At 48.1% G+C, this 19,209-nt stretch overlaps 1 protein-coding gene across 1 annotated transcript in view; it reads right to left on the bottom strand.

Annotated features, from left to right (window-relative positions):
* LOC108107321 overlaps positions 1-19,209 on the bottom strand; it is a 29,502-nt gene that overhangs the window by 4,880 nt on the left and 5,413 nt on the right. Inside the window, exon 2 of the mRNA XM_017214799.2 lies at positions 11,571-12,290. Coding sequence (XP_017070288.2) covers positions 11,571-12,290 — 720 coding nt within the window. The remainder of the gene's footprint in view (positions 1-11,570; positions 12,291-19,209) is intronic.

The following is a 19,209-nucleotide window of genomic DNA, read 5'->3' as shown; positions in this document are numbered from 1 at the left end:
AAGGAGATGATTTTAAGTTTTCCCAATGAAAAGATTCGAGCATGCTTAATGTTTTGTTTCAGGAGATATCATATTTAATTGCTATCTCTATGCCAAGGACTTAGTTCCCTCTGTACACCGACATGCACTTTCATTAAGATATGAGGGCTGCTGTTGCCAAGGCAACTTTGGGGTCTTTTGGCCTGCGTAGGCAGGTCGTCATCTCATCTCCCCCCCGCCGCGCTAGATTATTATTTAATTACAAAAAAGTATTTCCCATTAATAGGACACCGCCGTGTAGTGTTCCTCGCCGCGAAACCAGTCTTGCAGCGGAGCCGTGCGGCACGTGGAGGATAACTTGAGCCGGTCCTGTCCCACCTGCTGTCCCACGTATGCCGTCTCGCATGCGCCTGCACTCTGCACTAAATGAATTCCGACGCCAAAATAAAAAGTCTCAAAAGGCGAACTCAATTAGAGGGTGCAGGTGCAAAGTTAATTGGAGCCGGAGCCTGTGCAGCGGGATGGGGCCTCAGCCGGGGCCACAGCTGTCACGCGGAGGAGCTGCAAAAATCAATCCGAGCTGAAGAAGTGGATTTAAACTCATCCCCGGCAGCTCGACGGAATCCATTTAAGCTTGCCTTCATTTAAATGCGGGGCGCAAAAGTCATTCCGCACGCAAAATCCCGATTTTCGTCCTTTTCGGCCATTACGCCGACATGACACCATCAGCATCAGCATCAGCATGAACATGGGCGTGCAGCCTGCAGCGAAAAGGGGGTGGGAGAAGGGGCAGGGCGCAGGATACAGAGCACAGGACGCAGGACACACATGCGGGCAGTAAATAAGCCGGAGTTATGCCTGCCCATCGATGTGTGACCTTCGCGCCTCGTCCTTCGCTTCCTGTCACCCAGATTGGCCGGATGGAAGTGGGCACGGAGGATGTGGCGCAGAGGGATCGGAATTGCGGCTTAAAATTTTGCAAACCCAATATGCGATAATGAGCCGCAGTTGTGTGCGGATCCGATGAGCAGGGCTTAATTGGAAATTCAGATTAGGCGATGAAATTCTAATTTCATATATTTGCCGAGTGCGTTTGGCCAGCGTTTGCCGGTTTTACAGCCGGCCATATCAATGAGAATAACGTTTATGGTCGCCCCGAAAAATATTGCAACTTCTTCGCTCCCTCGTAAACATTAATGGCTAACCTAAGGGTTAAGGGCCGTCGGGTAGGGACAGGGGCAGGAGCAGGGGCAAGGGGCAAGGGTCACAGGGGCCATAGAAAAGCGACAACAAAGGAGAGAGCAACCTTTGCCACTGACCATCAGTCAGTCAATGACCGTTTCATATGGCAAATAATTGAATTTCTGTTCGTCTTTTCAAAAGCTGAAAGAAGGCAAGAAAGTTCTCTTTATATTTGCCAAACGGAGCAGACATTGCGTGTGGGTTGATTTACGAGTTTTCAAATGGCTGCCGTTGCTATTGCCACTGCCGTTGCCATTGCCATTGCCGTAGTCGGGTTTTACTATCATAATTTCATAAGCCGTTGAACCAAAGAAATAACGCAAACATTGCCAGGCACATGAGTAATAAAAAAATAATAAATATATAAATAAACCACAGGGCGCAACCCAAACAACATGGCCGAAATGATCTGAGTTTTTATTAAGGCTGGCTTGGCTGAGAGGCTGGCTGATTTGCTTATCGATCTCTCAGCCCAAACTTAAAATAAGCAAACATCGGTTAATGATGTTGTTCAGAGTTAAGAAAGAACTCCGATTGACTTTTTTTTACTCAAAAAATAGCTCACAGTATACTGTTGTTATTTCAGCTTAAGGAAAACAAAATAGTTTTCCCCGCCTGAGCATCGGAACGTGTTGGCTTGTCGGTTTCATTATTTTTGTTTCGAATAAAGCAAACTTGTTATTTCGGTTGGTCAATAGAGCTCAATTATGGCCATTGAAAAAACAAAAAGTGTCGAGCGAAAGAAACCTCTTTGCGACGACCAGCGAAATGGGAACAACTTTGTTTGCCCTTGCATATTGTTTGCGTTATCGATTCCCCACCACTCGCCCCAAGTCAATCCACAGTTCGATTGGCCCGGTTGAGTGTATCAAAGTTTATGCTCCTGCATTGGCCTTCAAATTCATTCGCAAACTGGCTGAGACATAAATATTTTATGGCTTTCTAAGCGCACTCCTTCCTCCGCTCCAGAGTGTGTGTAGTGCGGGCGAAAACCCCAACTTCAGCATGAATTTAATACACTTTCATATGGATTGTGGGTCCTGGCTGGCTGGCTGACTGAATAGCTAGCTGACTGGCTGACTGGCTGTTGTGGTCGAGGTCCTGGTCAGTGTGTTATGGAAACGTGACTGAATTTGGCAAAGATTTGCGCAGCACACAAATGCCTGGCCACCAGGACCATGTAATGTAATTGATATGGCGCACATACTGGCACAGTACTGTACGTACGTACAGATCGGGGACCTTCACACATACCCGTGCGAGGGCAGCGGAGCTGCTAGGCCGGGCTCGTATGTATGCAAATAAGTTATGATTTGATTTGTACCATTGCAGTAGATTTATGAGTAGTAAGAGCGGGGCATTACAGCCTTCTCTTTACGGCTCTTTCGGCTCTTGGCTTTCGGCTCGCACTGGTTCGGGCCCCATTCCGATTTCCACTGCCATGTTGTTGCCAATTTGCATAATGGCTCACGAAACGGTGCGAGTGTGTGTTTTGGCAGGGCTTCTTGCCTGTGCTGGTGTGGCTCGCTCACACACTCACGCACACAGTTTTTATGTGGGCAAAATTTAAAACACATTTATTAATATTCACTCCATAAATAACAATCAACCACGATTTCTACAGCCATTAAATGCAAATTCGAAATTCTTGGTTATTGTTTCTGCAGAGTAAATACTTCAATTATGTCGAATAGCCGAGATAACAGTTCGGAGCCAATTTATGAGTGCAACTGGAAGCCTCTGTTCCATTAAGGGTATACAGAGTAATGTTCCATCTGATTGACAAATTGAGAGCCGAGCCATTTGCAATAAATACCGCAGTGCCACCATCTGTACTAGTTAATACCGAACCAGTTGGCCAAGGATAAAGAATATGTGGTTAATAGCAAACTTGCTAATTCGGAATTGCCAGAAGTTTCCCAGAGATAGCGACACTAAACTGGTACACATTTCAGCAGAAATATAGTGCGGCATTAAGACCAAACTTGGCAGGATATCGCACTCGGCTATGACTACAATAGAGCAGTGAAAACCCGCTGCACCACCCTTGCCGAGTGTTCGTGCGCGCGTTTGCTTATTTTGTTAACCAGCTCAAAGTGGCCTGGCCACAGTGGCTCCTCGCCCACGCCAACGCACTTGACCAATGGTGGAATGGTGGAATGGTGGAGCTGCGAGACTGTGGATCTGTGGCACTGTGGCACGTGTTGTCGCATTGGCTATGGCAATAAGCAGAGCACACAGCGTGCACTGCGCTTAAGTAATGCCTCTGCCGCTGGTCCAAGGATAAACTTTTATTTTCCATCCATTCGGCGAGTGTGTCTTGCGGAGAGGTTTTTGCAACCAGCTTGCAACCAGCGAACAAACGCCTGGCAAGGGCCATTATGTACCCCTCCCGGCCACACCCCCTGCAGCAGCCCTTCGTCAGCACTTTCTTTCTGTGTTACTGGTTTCTGTTTCCCTTTCGTTGCCTGGTTCATTGCTTCGTTTGTTTTGTTTGCCACACGGTCACGTGTTACCTACAGAGTGCAGCGCATAAAGCTCGGGTACTCTTGGTGCTCTTGGTGTCCCCATGCCCATCTCCCATCTCCCATCTCTCCTTGCCCCATCAGAGGAGCACCATTCCATTTCCCTGCCATCTACGTGCTGCATCCGACAAATACAAAATTTAAAACCGCAAAATCCCATAACAAAATGCCAGAGCTGTTGGCGCTTTAACGGTGCTAGGAGGTGCGGTGGTCGCCGGCCAACGGGGCGGATGAGTGTTTAAAAGGGTGTCTGGCCAAATTATCATGAACATTTTTTGGCACATTTGTTCGGCTTCAGCTGCTGTCCGCATTCATTTGCCGCCTTTCCATAATTGTCTGTTGGCCCGTTGGTCTGATGGTCTGATGGTCTGCTGTTGTCAACCCGAAGGGCTCCTCCTCCTTGGCGCTTATAAATCGCTGGCAGACTCGGCTAATTGGGCAACAAAATGCTGCCCTAGTCGAAATTTAATTGCCTGTCATAACTGGCCAACAACACAACAGCCGCTATTGTAAATATACATTCTTGCATATACATTTTCATTTTCATTTTCATTTTCATAGCTGGAATGTGGGTAAATTTTTCAATTAACGTGTTTGCTTTGAGCCCCAAGCTCACTCACTCGCTTTTTGAATCATTTTTTGTCAAACGCGAAACAGTTGAAATGTCAACCTCAAACCCTCGTCCACCCCTTTCGGTCTTTCGGTCTTTCTGTGCTTGTGGCTGAGTGTGGGTTGCGGAGGGGAAAAGAAATTTGCATATTTAAGTGAAATTTACGTTGTGGCTGATGTGAAATGTTTATGACGGATATGTTGGCCGACAAGTGTTGGAATTTATGTACCCAGCACTGCATACATGCATAAACATTAAAGCAAACACACACTAGTACGAGTAGCTGCGAGTGTATTCAAACAGATAATGTACACATTTAAAGGGGCATGGCGGGGGATTCCGTTTGGCCAGGCTCTCTAATTAGCATTGTGGGCCCCTCTCAACGGGCCAGTGGAGTTGTCCACCGGAGTATGGACAAACACATTAGTTAGCACTTAATTAGATCGGATGTCCTGGCAAGATGGATTCTTTGGCTAGAACGCGCTTAACTAATTACCAAGCTTAGGCATCACTTTGCCCCCAGATTTGTTTTAATCCACTTGGAAAAAGGGAAAGGTGCTTTTAGAAATGATAGCTGGTTACTTTTTATATCAAAAAATAACAAAACCCATTATTAAAACAGATGTAAGTGAAAAGTTCTATGGTGAGCATTTATTAAGGCCGAGCATTTATTAAGGCAGCCTAGAAGTAGGCAATGAGAATATTCAACTCAACGAGTATTCTCGCTGTGCATCCGCCTCAGCCTCGCCCTGGAGCTGTGCTTTCAGCCCGTTTTATTTTGCCGTAAATGCAATGCTTAGTTTATTTTGCAGCTTCCGTCCGGTTGAGTCAGTCAGCCGTTGAGGGCGCTGATACAAGCCCGAAGGATGCCCCGCCTGTTTGTCTATGCACTTCCTATCGTCGGCCATTGTGCCACCGTCTGAACGTCTGAATGCCCCTCCCCGCTCCCTCCACTGCTGCCACTGATTTGACAATTCAAATACAATGGATATGGATGCCAGTGGCACACACAAGTAAATAATGCACAAGCCGAGCTCAATGTGTTGGCCGAAGTCGATTTCGCAGAATGAGTGTGAGGCTGAGGGCGAGAGGGTGCCAGAGTGATGGGTGTGTAAGCCACGTCTGCAACATTTTCCCGAGAAGAATGCAGCCATGCCAATGGGCTAAAAAGACATTCAGTCATGCTGGGTATGCTCCATATTTCAGATATGCAGCATGCGCAATTCCTTGAAAGCCGCTTAACTGACGGCACATATGAATTGAAAGTTTAATTAAAAATAAGACGCGGAAATTCCCATCGAACCTTGTCGGACAATAAAGCACACATATGTAAATAAGCAGCAGAATGTGGCATATATAATATGAATCCTATGGAAAAAGCTTTAAAATGAATAAAACGTCAAGCTACTTAATGTCTGCCAATGCTAAATTGTTAGCTTGGGACGCCTGTTTAAGTCTGTTTGAAGTTTCATAATACCAGCTTTTTTAAGACTTTTCACATATCACTTGGGGTATAGGCACTAAAGTGTATATTATTTGATTACCTAAGACTTATCACACCTAAGTCCTGGCCAGTTATCCATTTCGGATAGATAGACTCGAACACAAAACCATTCCTGGCCGACTAATTTGCTCATTAAGCCTCGGCCGAGGCTGAGTCATTGGCAGCTCATTACAGGCAGTTAAACACTCTCTCCCACACAGGCACACTAGCTCCCATTACACACGCACACACTCACACGCACCTCGTGGACGATGGGTGTGGCATAATTTTGGGAGGCGGCTCACATGCTGAGCGCCAAGAAGAAGAACAACAAGAAGAAGCTGGCCCAAAGTATGAATGACGCTAATGCCTGCTACCAGTCGCCGGGGGAGTGGGCTATCCAGAGCCCTGAGCCCTGTGTCCTGAACTGGTGTCCTGCGAGTGGGCGCTGAGTGGAGTGTATTGCAGAGTGGCTTAAGTTGTCGTAGACGCGTATCTATGACGTCAGCGTGCAGCGAAAACCGCAAATAATTCATTGGCCTTTGTTAGCCTCAGCTCTAGTCTCGTTTTCGGGTTCAATTTTCAGCTTTTCCCGACTGCACAGAGAAAAACTGAATGAAATATATAGGCCTAAGGTCTTATAGTCCCTAAGAGGTGTTATTCAGTACTGATTAGTGAGTTTTACGGGGAAAACGTTTACAGTTTAAAGGGGAAAAGAAAAAGCTTAAATCTTTCTTAAAACTTGAATTTCATTTGGATCAGACGGATCCATCGGGATCTGAACTCTCACATTTTCTCGCAGTGCAGCTGACTAGAAAGAGCGAGGTGACAGACAGTGCGGGCGAGACAGAAACAGAAACAGAAACAGAGAGAGAAACAGAGAGCGAGCGTAAATTTAAATAAATGCTGTGGAGCACACTAAAAGCGATTTATCTTTGTCGATTGTGGATTACGAACATGCCCCGCCCCCAGTCGCCACATCCCCTGGAAATGGGGAAAAAAAACATTTTTCATATTGTGTCAGCAACGAGCTGGTCTCTGTGTGTGCTGTCCCTATTTGCGAGTGTGTTTGTGAGTGGGATTGTGCGTCTGTTTGCACAAAGACTTGTCAGTCAACGTGGGAGCAGCTCGGCCGGGGCAGGCGGGGAGGGACCCTGAAGACCCGAGAAGCGCAAGGAGCACAAGGAGCAGCTGCTGCCCTTGCTACCCTTTTGTCTGTCCTGCGGTCCGCCTGTCTGTGTCCTGCTCATCAGGCTTCGTTTTATTGATTAATCGTTTGCCGCTGCTTGATGCCTCTCCCCTGTCCCTGCTCCTGCCCCTGCCCCTGTCCCTGCCATCGTCCCTTCCTTTGGTCACATTAGCGCTTCTGCTTTCTACTCGAATTGGCCAATTTTGCGCTGCATTGCGCCATTCATTTGCCAAGGAGGGCCTTTAACCGAAACTTTTTCCAGAACTCTGCCTACACAGCGTATACGCAATATTTCTGAGGGCCAAAAGAGAAAGTTGCTCCTGCTTTCGAGGGGGTTCTGAGGCTAATCAGGGGAGAAAGTTTCTTATGGGGTTGGCGATGAGGGGGATTGTGACCCAAATGCCGTTTGCCGGGTGAGCGGAGAAACCCACATCGGTATCGATTGGAGCCATTTTCAAGACCATATTTGCTAGTTCCTGGCTACGTTGCTCCCGCAATTAAGTTTAATGTTAAAACTTATTCTATCACCAGAAGGGAAGACGATAATTCAAAATATTATGTTGTTAGAACAACGAAACCAATATCCCTTAGATAGAAAGAACTCCAAAAATCCTGCACACCGATTTTTATATAACTTTCTCGCCTACTTCCAGGATATTTATAGCATCCAGCTCTCAGATGCCAGCTTGCCGAGGAATCTCGGCTAAATCAACTTTTTCTTTAATCCACCGTGCACCGCAAAGTGAAATCTATCAATCTGGAGTCTTGGGCCAGCTGCTTCCACTTCCATTTCCACTTTCACCCTTGGCAGGATTATAATCTGGAAGATGCGGCGCCCACGCAGAACCCGATAAATTGCTAGATTGCACAAAGTGGCAAGCTGCGAAGGAGGCGAAACAGCACGCGGATAACCAGAAGGACCAGAAGGACCAGGAGGACGAGGGCCAAGCCAAGCCAAATGCCAATGCAAAAAAAGGTAGAAACAAATACCGAGGGTGCGGGCAGAATGGAGGGGGAAAAGATTATTGGAACGCAGAAAGTTTTTCTCCTGGCTGTCGTCGCACACATGTGTCCAGCCGCAAAGGGGCAGGGGGAAGGGGCAGGACGCAGAGGGAGGGGGCATAAAGAAGTCCAAAGCGGACCAAACAAAACGCGGCTGTAGTGTAATACAGCTCAGAGTTGTCAGCTGTCGCCAGGCGACAACAGCAACAAATCGTTTATGGCCCAAACACCTAAGCAAATATTAGAAAGAGGAGGAGAGAGAGGGAGCGCTATCCTTCGGAGGATATCCATGTGTGTGGGCGGCTGTGTGTGATTGGCGTACATAAGTGAGAATGCGTGTAAAGTGTTTGTAATCAATCATTTATGAAATTACGCTACTTCCGCTTTTGACAATTTCTTTCGCCGACAAAGGCGAAAGGCTCCTCGCAGCCAATAAACACCAGGCAGCCATAAGCTCCCCTTGGCGCTCCCTCGATGACGTAAGGTTATGTGATATGTGTCTATATGTAAAATGCAAATCGCACACTGCCACCGAGTGTATGAAACAAAAGTGGCAGTGGCGGGGAAAATGAGGAAAATGAGGAAAATCCTGCACATCAAATCGAAATCTCCGATGGAAATAGATTATGGCCAAGCAGCAGCAAGCCATGATGACAGCAAATACCGATAAGGGACTTCGCTCGAGCTGGCAAGCCAATTTGGAAAACACACACAAAGCCAAAGAACAATTGATTAAATTAATCGGAATCAGCAGCCGGCTTGAACTCTGGCCCATTGTTCCCAGGTGAAGTTTTAAGTTTCACTTTTGCTGGCTCTCGAGGTCATTGGGTGGCTGTGGCTCTGAGCATAACAAAGTTATCTCATAAATATGCATGTGTTATGCTCGACTATTTGTCATTCACTCGCTGAGGACTTAATTGAGTTTTAAGCAAAGTGGCAAATATTTGCTAGTCTTTTCCAGCCTTCAATTACAGCCTCTGATTTGTGATTTATCAGCATTTCTGCATAAACTGGGTAAATTAACAATAGGGGAAGCCTTCTTCTTCCTTAAGAACACTTTAATTGAGGGTCGGCCTCGTAAGTTCATTGTCTCCCCATTGAAATAATATTGTTCCCTTGAAGTGCTGCCCCAAAAACGATTATGATTTCCACAAATATGAGAAAAATAATCGAATTGCCGCAATGATGGGGCCATCAACGACTTCTCGGCTCTCAAGTGGGCCCAAGGATGGGGTGCGCTGCACCCAAAGCTGTTTTCCAAACCGCAACTAAGGACACAGAACGTTGCCTTGGGGCTCGGTTCCGGCCGATGGGTTTTCCCTTTGCGGTTGCCCGCAATGTCAAGCTTTTTGCGACTAATTAGACGAGCCTGCGGTGGGACAAGGTGAGTAATCATAAATAAATATGCAAGCGGCATTCGACCGAAAATTAAACATTGAAATCGGTTGACTGGACCATGGGTGATAGCGGCGATAAGGATACGGTTATGCCAGTAGGCCAGTACTGGCTGGGCCAGGACCAAACCTCTTTCGGGCCATGTGCAAAAACGTGTTTTGTGCTGGAATCTGGCCGTGTGGACGAGGCTGGCACTTGGAAAAGAAAAGCCAAGGAACCTTCTGCTGAATGGCCAACAAGAGAGAGAGGACAGCAGCAGCGCGCGCAGTGGAAAATTCAAATACTTCTGTTGGAAGTTCCGTTGGCTCCTGTCGGACCATTTGTCAGACTTGGACAAATTGAAGTTGTAGCCTAAAACTAATGTGATTGGCCCCAGAGGCTGATTAGATTGGCGAATTACTAAGATAGTTTAATGGGAATCGTAGCATTCGTTCATTTTTGTGGAATCTATCAGCAAAACATTGGCCTGTTGAAACTTATATAAACTGCGAAAAAGTTTGCAGAGTCCCCAAGTCAGGGAAGCTGAAAGAGGGAGCGAGAGAGAGGCCTGCCAGAGAGAGAATGGCCTGCTGACATCGCAGATAGAGAGGAAGAGGTCCTGGAAATCTCTCACCAGCTCATTGCTCACTGATTTCCAGATAGAGAGCCGAATTTTCGAACTAGAAATCATGTTAAGGCTGCTGCTGGTGATTCTCTGCTCTGATTCTCTTCTCCCCTTTCTCCGCAGCCCTTTCTCGTTCCCCTCTCTATCCCCTTACAGTCCCTTTCCTTCGGTTAGTTTAAAGCCCTTGTTGTTGTTGCCTCTGCGGCTGCACAGCGCATTAAATGTGTGCCACCAGGCGTATGCGTAATTTAAATTTAAATTTGTGTGTGTACATATGTCTGCCCCTAGCACCAGCCCCCACCTGTACCCACCTGATTCCGCTCCCAAGCCCCAACCCCCATCCCCCAACCCCCTTCCCCATTCGCATTCCCACTCACATCTTGTGTATTTTTGGCCCGAGTTGCCGTTGTTGTTGTTTTGTTGCCGTCTGCTTAGCATTTGCCTCAAGTTTTGTTAATCAGCGCAATTCACATTTCTGTTTTTTTACTGCCTCCATTCGCCACTGCTCTCTCAGAGATTCCGCAGTATTCAAAAGGTTTTCCTTTACCCACAGAGACCCTCATTAGCGTAGTCATTGTTTCAGCCAGCTTTTCCTTCGCCCCTTCAGCCATTTCAGGTTTTCAGGTTAAGGAAAGGAATCTCTGGCCGGCACTCGACGAATAATTACCAATTATATGGAACAGACATCAAATATGCAACCGAAATCTGGTGTTGTTATGTACCGACCAACTGCAGCCGAGCTTAAGTGCCACAAATTAACCGCAACGTGGACTCCTGCGTCCGCGTCTCTTTCGACGCTCTCGTCCCTGCCCTGCCATGCCCTGCTGCCCCATAATTACGACTCTGAAATATGAATCCTTGGACAAGAGTCCTGGCTCGGTTATGGGCCAAAAGCGGCATGAGCCCTCAATGAGTCCTGCACTGAGAGAAGGGCCAATCCAAGGGCCAAAATCTAAAATGCTGGCCAGGCTTTGTTCTTGGCGGATTAGGGCTTACTATTTTTGACATCTGCTCTGCCTGTGGAGCTGCTCACTGGGGGAGTGTAATCTGGGGGAACCCCTGATAAATAGATAAACTTACAGACCTTAAAAGCTTAACTTTGGTCCCTGGACACTGAAGAAAAAGCAACTGAATTTGAGCTTATCTTCAAAACTTAACGCTCAAACATGTCCTAACGAATCTTAAAGTAACTGCAACCTTCAAGATATGTCCGAAGTATCATAGGTTTATAATAGCAAGTACTCCCCATTTTCGAGCAGTGTTAAATAGCTGTTTTAGGGCCTTTGGGTTGGGTTTTGTTTTCAGTTTTTCCCTTTTTCGCAGCTCAACTTTAATAATTAATGAGCAGCTAAAAATGTCACGCGGTGCGGAAGAGTTTCGGGCTGGCCAAAGTGGAAAGCGAATGAGGTTCGGGCTTAATTGGGTTAAAGGGCGGATGGGGGGAGTGGGAAGATAGGGGATTAGTTGGCCAAAGGAGGCCAAGGAGTTTGAGGTCAAAACCTTCCCGGCTTCTTTACTACAAAGTTCCTAACTAAACTCACCTTGCAGTCGTCGCACTGATTGATCAGCGAGTAGACCTGCCGGCAGTCGAACCGGAACAGGATCTCGGCCAGCTCGCAGGTGATCCTGTTGGCCAGTCCGTCCACGTCCAGCAGGTCGCTGAGGACGCGCACACACTCCTTGCGGTCGGAGAGACTGGCGTTCAGGGCCAGCGTGTGCAGGGCGCTGAAGACGCTCCTCTCGCAGCAGTTGCGCAGCCGCAGGGCCCTCAGCCGCTCCAGCAGGTGGCCAGGTGACTGGAGCCCGCACAGGTGCTGCGGACTCGACTCGGCGGAATCGCCCAGATATTCAAGGCACTGTTGTTGCTCCTCCTGCTCGTGCTCCCGCGGATCCTGCTGGTGGATTAGGACCGGCTCCTGGGCATGCAGATGGCTGTAGGACAGCGTGGGCTCCGGCACCGCCTCCTCGGTGGTGGAGGACACGTCCAGGTCCTGGTCGTCGGTGGTGCTCGCAGGCCGCTCGCTGGCCGGGGGATTGCTCTCGGTGGCGTCCATCGCGTAGTCCCCGCCGCGGCGCAAACGCATTTGGGCTGTCTTATAGTTTACGAAATACTTGACTTTATTGTTACTGGAGGCGCTCCGCTTCGCCTTGGAGGCCGCTGGCTTCTGTTGCTGCTGCTCGGCGCAGGATCGCGGGCAGGTTGGGGGCCCGGGTCCCTCATCGACCCAGGCCATGGGCAGTGTACCAGCCGAGCACTGACCCTGCAAGGGAAAGGTGTGATTTGATTATTAAGTTTAATATTTGGGGAAAATATTATAAGGATTATTGAATCAGTAAGGCAGTAAGAAAGAAAAACTTGAAGCCAAGGACAGCGATGAAATGTTGGTCCTCCTTTTGTGACTTACAAGACATGTCATGGCAAAACGACATAAAGAAGGCACTAGCTTCAGAAGAATAAAACTTTAAGATCTAGAAAACGATGTTTTTAAGAGCCCTAAACCGAGATTTAAGACCGACAATTGAAGAAAACACTTGGCCAGAGATTTGCAGTCTAGATTTTAGATGACATATAATCTTGCAGGGTGATAGTAGATAAAGCTCTGCATAGCCCAAGGGAAGCTCATGTTAAAGAAGGAAAGTCCTGTCCTCATCCTCTGCACTGCAAGTTCCTTCATATTTATTGGAACATCCAATTCCTAACACCACTTCCGCCTCCATCAATTAACCGTCTTGTGTGATTTAAAAATTAAACCACCCGACTGTGATAGCCGCACAAACACACCTAAAACGTACCCCGACCGCCCACAGCCCCCCAGCCACACACACGCGGGGCAAAGCAGCCCGTCGGGGAGCAGCAACAATATGCAGCAGGAAAAACAAAAAGCACACTGGTATATTGGAAAAGTTTTGCTCGGCTAACAACAACAGCGAAAGTCATAAAAGGCAAAAAAACAAAAAGGAAAAACAAAAAGTAAATAGAAGCCAAAGCAGCCAGCAGCGGGCAGCGAACAGCGAACAGCGAAAAAACAGGAGCATTGAGTGCATAAAGAGCTGATGTTTTTTGTTATTAAAATGACCGCACTTCGTTGGAATTTTCCACATGCTTGCATAAAACTCAAGGCAGCGCAGCAACAGCGGGAAAGTGGGCGGGAAGGGAGAACGCGTGGCTGCAGCTTTTCCGTAGAACACTTTACGGCATTTACTATCAATATTGAAGTACCCAGAGCCGGAGCCGGAGTCGGAGCCAGAGCTCTCCGAAGTTGGAGCTGCAGCAGGAGCTTAAAACCTCCTGCGATTTAATCGTTTTCCGGTTATAGCATGAATATTTATGAGCCTGGCAGGAAAAATTACTTTATCCCGATTGCTGGCTCCCACCCCTTACTGCACCTTCCGAGGAGATGCTTATGGACTGCCGACAGTAAGCTCGATATTATCCAATTTAAGGGGATCGGGCTTGGGCCTGAAGACACTTGCCTATGCTAGGCTGGAAGTTAGTGTAGGAGGAAGTATTAATAGTTCGTAATTTTGAGTTAGCATTAATGGCAAGGCATTCCTGGTCACAACCGAAAACTATCCAATCGAAAAGGTCAAACGTTTCCGCTGCTGTAAGCTCGCTAGTTAAATTTTAAGCATCGGCTTAAGTCCGAGTAATCCGACTACTCGTCGGCTGAACAATGCGAGCATTATTCCCAGGAGCATGCACCGGAAACTCCCCTTCATTTTTTCTGGCTTGCTTCCGAGCTGAGAACAAATTCAGAGTCGGAATCGGAATCGACTCGCCCGCTGCGATGACGATGACCCTTTGAACTTTCGGGCTGTGAGTAATATGCAACAATCAACAACTCTCAATTGCTGCGTGTCCTGTGCGCCGGGCCCTGTGTTCTGAATGTCCTGTGTGCCCTTCCCCACAGCCCCCAGCCCCTCCACTTCCCCACCCCGCCTCTCAATCGTTTTCCATGTTCCCGGGGCAATAACAATAAGCAGCAGAGAATTTCACTTGCAATACGCACAAATATGCCCAGGCCGTGGGGCTCGAGGCGGGGAGGTCTTAACTCAAATGAAAAATCATACAAAGGGGAAACTAATACAGCCAGGCACACACACAGGCACACAGACACACCGACACACAGGACGTGCACACACACGTACCCGTCGGGAAGGACGAGCACGTGTACGGGCGGCCATTGTTGATTTAATGGCAGACCAGCTGCGGCCCAATGCACAACAATGCGGCTGGGGCTCGAAAGGGGGGCATGTACTGGGGTAAAAAATAAAGATAAATTCTTCAATTCGCAGCAGGCAAAATAAGAAATTACAGTTCCTGCCCGGGGGCGGAAGTCCTGCATCCCCTGCCCCTGCCCAGTTGGGCAACTCTGAAAACTTTCCAATTTCTGCTCGATTGCCAACTTCATAATGAGCAACGTTTTCCGTTGAAGTGCCTCTAAAACGGATTATTAATTCATCTGCGCCTATTCCGAAGATGGACTTCTCGCTAAACACTCAGGCCTCGCCTTTCCATGAATTTTGAAAGCCCTTCGAACACACAACAGGACTTCCGGCAGACATTCCTTAATATTTCCTGACTCGAAAGTGTTAAAATCCATTGGCCATGATTGTCTTACCAGTTTCGGTTGCATGTAGGGCATGCAGTCGGTCTGGAGTGGGGCGACATGAAATATTCATATCTGCCGAGGAAGGAGGGCTCAGTGAAATTGCAACAGGAATTCCAATGGCCGATGTCCGATGGCCAAGGACTCCTGGCTAGATGCTGAAACATTCATGTGTGCAGGACACTCGGCAGCTGTCTGCATCCCTCTGTGTGTGTGTGGCGGGGCAAGAGTTCTTATGCAACTTGTCATTAACTTTGCTGTGACCCCAAAACTGAAGCTGAAACTGAAACTGAATCTGAATCTGAGTGACAGCCAGATGACTTGGGACTTTCTACTCTCGGCGTAAGGCCGTTTCGCCACTCAAAAGACAATTTTATAATATCAGTTGAGAGATGAAAAAGAGAAAGAAATGCAACCTAACCAGCCTTCAAAGGGTACCCTTTTTTCCCGTGCATCCACAATCCCTGCCCTCCGCCCTCTAGGACATTGCACACGCCCAAAGAAAGCAGAACAGGGCGCAAAAACTCAAACAATGCCGGCATAATGGAGTATGCATTATGGCTAATGGCACACGCCTACAACTACACATCTGTGCCCTGTGCAGATAGCCGGGGATGTCCTTTGTGGCTGCGGTCCTTTGTGCAGGTTGTGAGGTGGCGAGGTTGCGAGCTCCGGAGGGGCCGAGGGGTGGGCCACAATGTCTAATAAGCCGAGGTCCTAAATGCTTAGACAATGAAAATGGACTCGGGCCCACACAATGATGTCAGCTGCAGGGACGGGGGCCTTTGAGGTCCACGGAGGAGCTCTCCGGCCACTTGACCCATGACAGCTCGCCCGGGCGACAATCTCTGATGGATGTGTGACAGGGCCCTGGGCCGGCCCAGTTAACCCCTAAATGCCCGAGGAATTAATGCCTTGATTAGTTGTGCAAGCGAAATATTATTCAAAACTTTTGCCAAGTGCCGGGGGCAATTGAAATCCGTCAGAGCCTCCTCGGCAGCAGGAATGTCAACTTCTGAGGCCAGAAAGGGAAAAACCCAAAGTGCACTTGAGCTAAACACCAGCAGCTGCAGTTGCAGCAACAGCAACAGCAACAGCAACTTGCAACATGCAACTACAATGGCAAGCGGCAAACGGAACCGACAACACTTTAAATGTTACAGCTTAACCTCGAAGGGCAATTCAAACAATGTCCTAGCTCACACACACACGTCCTGATGGGGTGGCTGCCAGTCAGTGTGTGTGTGTATGTCAAATTTTAACGCCTGTCAACAATGCAGGCGGAAAAAAAACGCAGCGGCAATGGAAACGACAACAACAGCCCAAGAACATGTCGCAAGCAGCACTCAAATTTTCAAATGCATGCATGCTGATGTGTGGGTGAGCGATACCCTTCCGAGAAAGGATATTTCGAATGTTCGAGCTCGGGTCTCCTTGCACAATTTCCTGGAAATCGTCTGCCTAAAGAGCTTGTGCAACCAGGCCACGTCTAACCCACACTTTAAGTCATGACTGGGCTTCCTTCAATCGAATTATCAACAATAACTTTGAAAGTAGTCAGCGACCAGGATCAACCCTTTCAGCCTTCATATCCTTTACTATTTCTCTAATAACTAACATTGTGGTCTATGTCTGGATATTTTATCCTTTCAGCCTTTTGCAAATCAACTTTTACTGGTAGTGTGCAGTATCATGTTCCCAGCACTGTACATATCCCCATAGAGGTATCAGATATTCGTTTGTTGCCGCACTTTCGCTCAGATATTTATGCAGTTCGTCAGTGCTGGGGCTCGTATAGATGTGGATGTGTTTTGCAGGAGCGTAAAAAGTGACGGGCGACACACACACAGGGGCGTACTGAGGCAGGAGATGGCTAACACCCACATGCACACAGATACTAGCTGGCAGAGACACATGGCCGCGTTGACGTGGCTGAAAGCCGCAAGGGACAGGCTTTGGCGAGAGGATGAAGCGGGGGAATGTGGATGTGGGGAAGTGGGGAAGTGGGGAAGTGGCAGTGGGAAATCGGAGGAGGTGTCGCTGGAGGTTGGGCGTAGGCAAATTGTTTGTCACATGGCCCGACCAGCTCCCAATGCCCGCCCCCGGCAGTTCACCTTGATGGTGGGTGGGAATGGGACTCGCTGCCGTTTTGTTGTCAAAATCATAAACATGAACCCGACCACGCCCCCGGCCCCCGGCCGCCAGTCGCCAGGCGCAGCCATTTCGCATTGTTTTGCCACATTGTCGAACTGCACGCATTTGCCAGCTGCATTGCTTTGCATAACAAGTGTAATCCGGCAGCTCAGCAGCGTCTGCCCCGCAATTATGCAACAATTTTCGATGTGCAATTGGCAGGCAAAACCAGGGGCACCGGAGCGTTTTCACTTGCGGAAATCAGATGCAAATAAGGCGGAAATCGTTGCCCTGCACACTCGCAGGCTAGCAGAGATACAAGTTGCTAAGAAAAATCAGGGATCCAGGCAGGAGTAGGAGTAGGAGGCAGGAGCAGGAGTGAGAGCCAGGAGCCCAGGCGAACCGAGAGTCCTGTCAGGTCGTTCAGGACAATTACATTTCGTGCATTATTCAGTGAGGACTCCCAGAGGTCTACTCCAATGAGACAAATGGCCGAATGAGACTGAAGTGGCCGAAAAGAGGGAGAGATTTTTACGGAGTGCCTGGCCGAGAATTTGTGGCATTTGTATTTGATTTGGCCGGCAATTAAAAGCGCTTCCTCTGCCCGCAAAGGCCACATTGCTGGCATTCAGTCATCAAATATTTGCTAGTTTCTAACACATTTGGCTCATAAATAATTTCCATTTTGCCACAAATTTCTTTTTGGCAGCGTCGTTTACTCAATCAACGTTCGTTGATTTGTTAGTTTCTGTCACAAAAAGGTGCTCAGTGGAGGAGCAACTCTAATTTGTTGGCATTTCCTCGCAAAGTTAATCGGGGCAAGAGGAAAACATGAAGGAATGAATATTTCTGAACGGATTTTGTTCCTTTGACTGGCCTAGATTAAATAATTGCTATAACCATAAAGTTTTTGTAATGCAGTAATGCAGGAATTATGTTTCAGGGCCATTAACAAAGGCAATCCATCAAGTTGAAGAGCCCGCTGGCGGGGGCGTTGCTATCGTTTTAATCATATTTAAACAGCGCCTGTATTTATCGCTCATTATTTATGCATATATCAATCTATATGGCCACGAGACCCCATTAACGGGCAAACAAATGCCCCGAAAATTCGTGGAAAAACCGCGCCCAAAAGGAAAGCCGCACGCACACAAAGAGCGGAAAGGAAAGCCAGAGAAAGGAAAGGAAAGGACACTGGAGATAGCGGGGATTAGGGGAGGAGAGCTGTTAACCAAGGCAAAAAAGGCGACGCACCTGTCTGTCTGTCACATCACATATTTGTTTGCCTAACACACACACTCTCGCACGCGCGAGCACTCGCAGGATCAGGCGCCTGTCGTTATGCCACACAATTTTATCAACATTAATTTGTCAAACATTTACCGGCATTTCGCATGTGTGAGGGTCGCCCATCTGCGTGTGTGTGTGCGTATATCCTTCCCCTCTAATGAGAACAATAAGTTGAATGAATTTAATGAAATGAGATGTAAACATGTGGACAGCTGTGGACAGGCAGCGAGGGGAAGCGGGGAGGAGCGAGAGGACCCTGGCCATTGTGGACCCTCTCCTTTGTCCTTCTCCCCTTGCCGCACCCTCCCTCCTCCTGCTGCACTCGCTTGTTTTCGAACTCGTAATGAAATTCTTGAGTAGAAATTCATTTTGCAACTTTTGCTGAAACAATGCTCATTGAATAATTTACGCCCTGCGCCAGCACAAATGAAAAACCCAAACGGAATGGGGAAATGGGTGTGGAAACTGCAGCAGTGCTCCACTTAGCGTGCTCCCAGTCCCAGTCCCAGACCCACTCTTACTCCCACTCCCACTCCCAGACCCAATCCCAATCCCAGTCCCAGTCCCTTGGCAATCTACGTGCTCGGGGTCCAGGCGCTGGGCATAATTGCATTAGCCGGATGCGCTGGATGTGGCTCCCATTTCCACTCCGGGTTAATGTAATTGTTTTGTGTATTTAGCCTGGACATTGCATTTAAGTATCACGAGTATCACGAGAGACCTACCCCAGCTCTGGCTCCTCCTCCTGCCCTCCTGCCCTCCTGCACCTCCCCTAATGAGCCAATCAATGCACGCGAGTCGTCGAGCTGGGAAAAGTTCTGGCCCCGGTTGACAAGCTCAAAATGCAAATTGTTGCCACTTAACGTTTCAAGTGATTCCAGCACGAAGGTACTACCCCCTCCCTCCCTCTGGCAGTCTTGCCGTCTTGGCCCCGCTAATCTGCAGCCAACTAATTAAACTTTGTCTGTGTCGGGCGCCCAATGTGCAGACATTTGGCCCACACTTTGAATCGGGCCACAAAGAGGTCCTCATCAATTATTTGGCCTTGTCAATCGCTTGTTTTTAGAACTTCCGCATTAAGTGTCACTCGAGATTAGGCAATTCGTAATGCAGTTGAGTGATTCGAGGGATTACCAAGGAGAACCAC

The sequence above is a fragment of the Drosophila eugracilis genome, unplaced genomic scaffold, assembly GCF_018153835.1.
Source record: "Drosophila eugracilis isolate 14026-0451.02 unplaced genomic scaffold, ASM1815383v1 contig_1765, whole genome shotgun sequence".
Taxonomy (NCBI): domain Eukaryota; kingdom Metazoa; phylum Arthropoda; class Insecta; order Diptera; family Drosophilidae; genus Drosophila; species Drosophila eugracilis.
The sequence above is the reverse complement of the archived record's forward strand: the minus strand, read 5'-3'. Positions and strand labels throughout refer to the sequence as shown.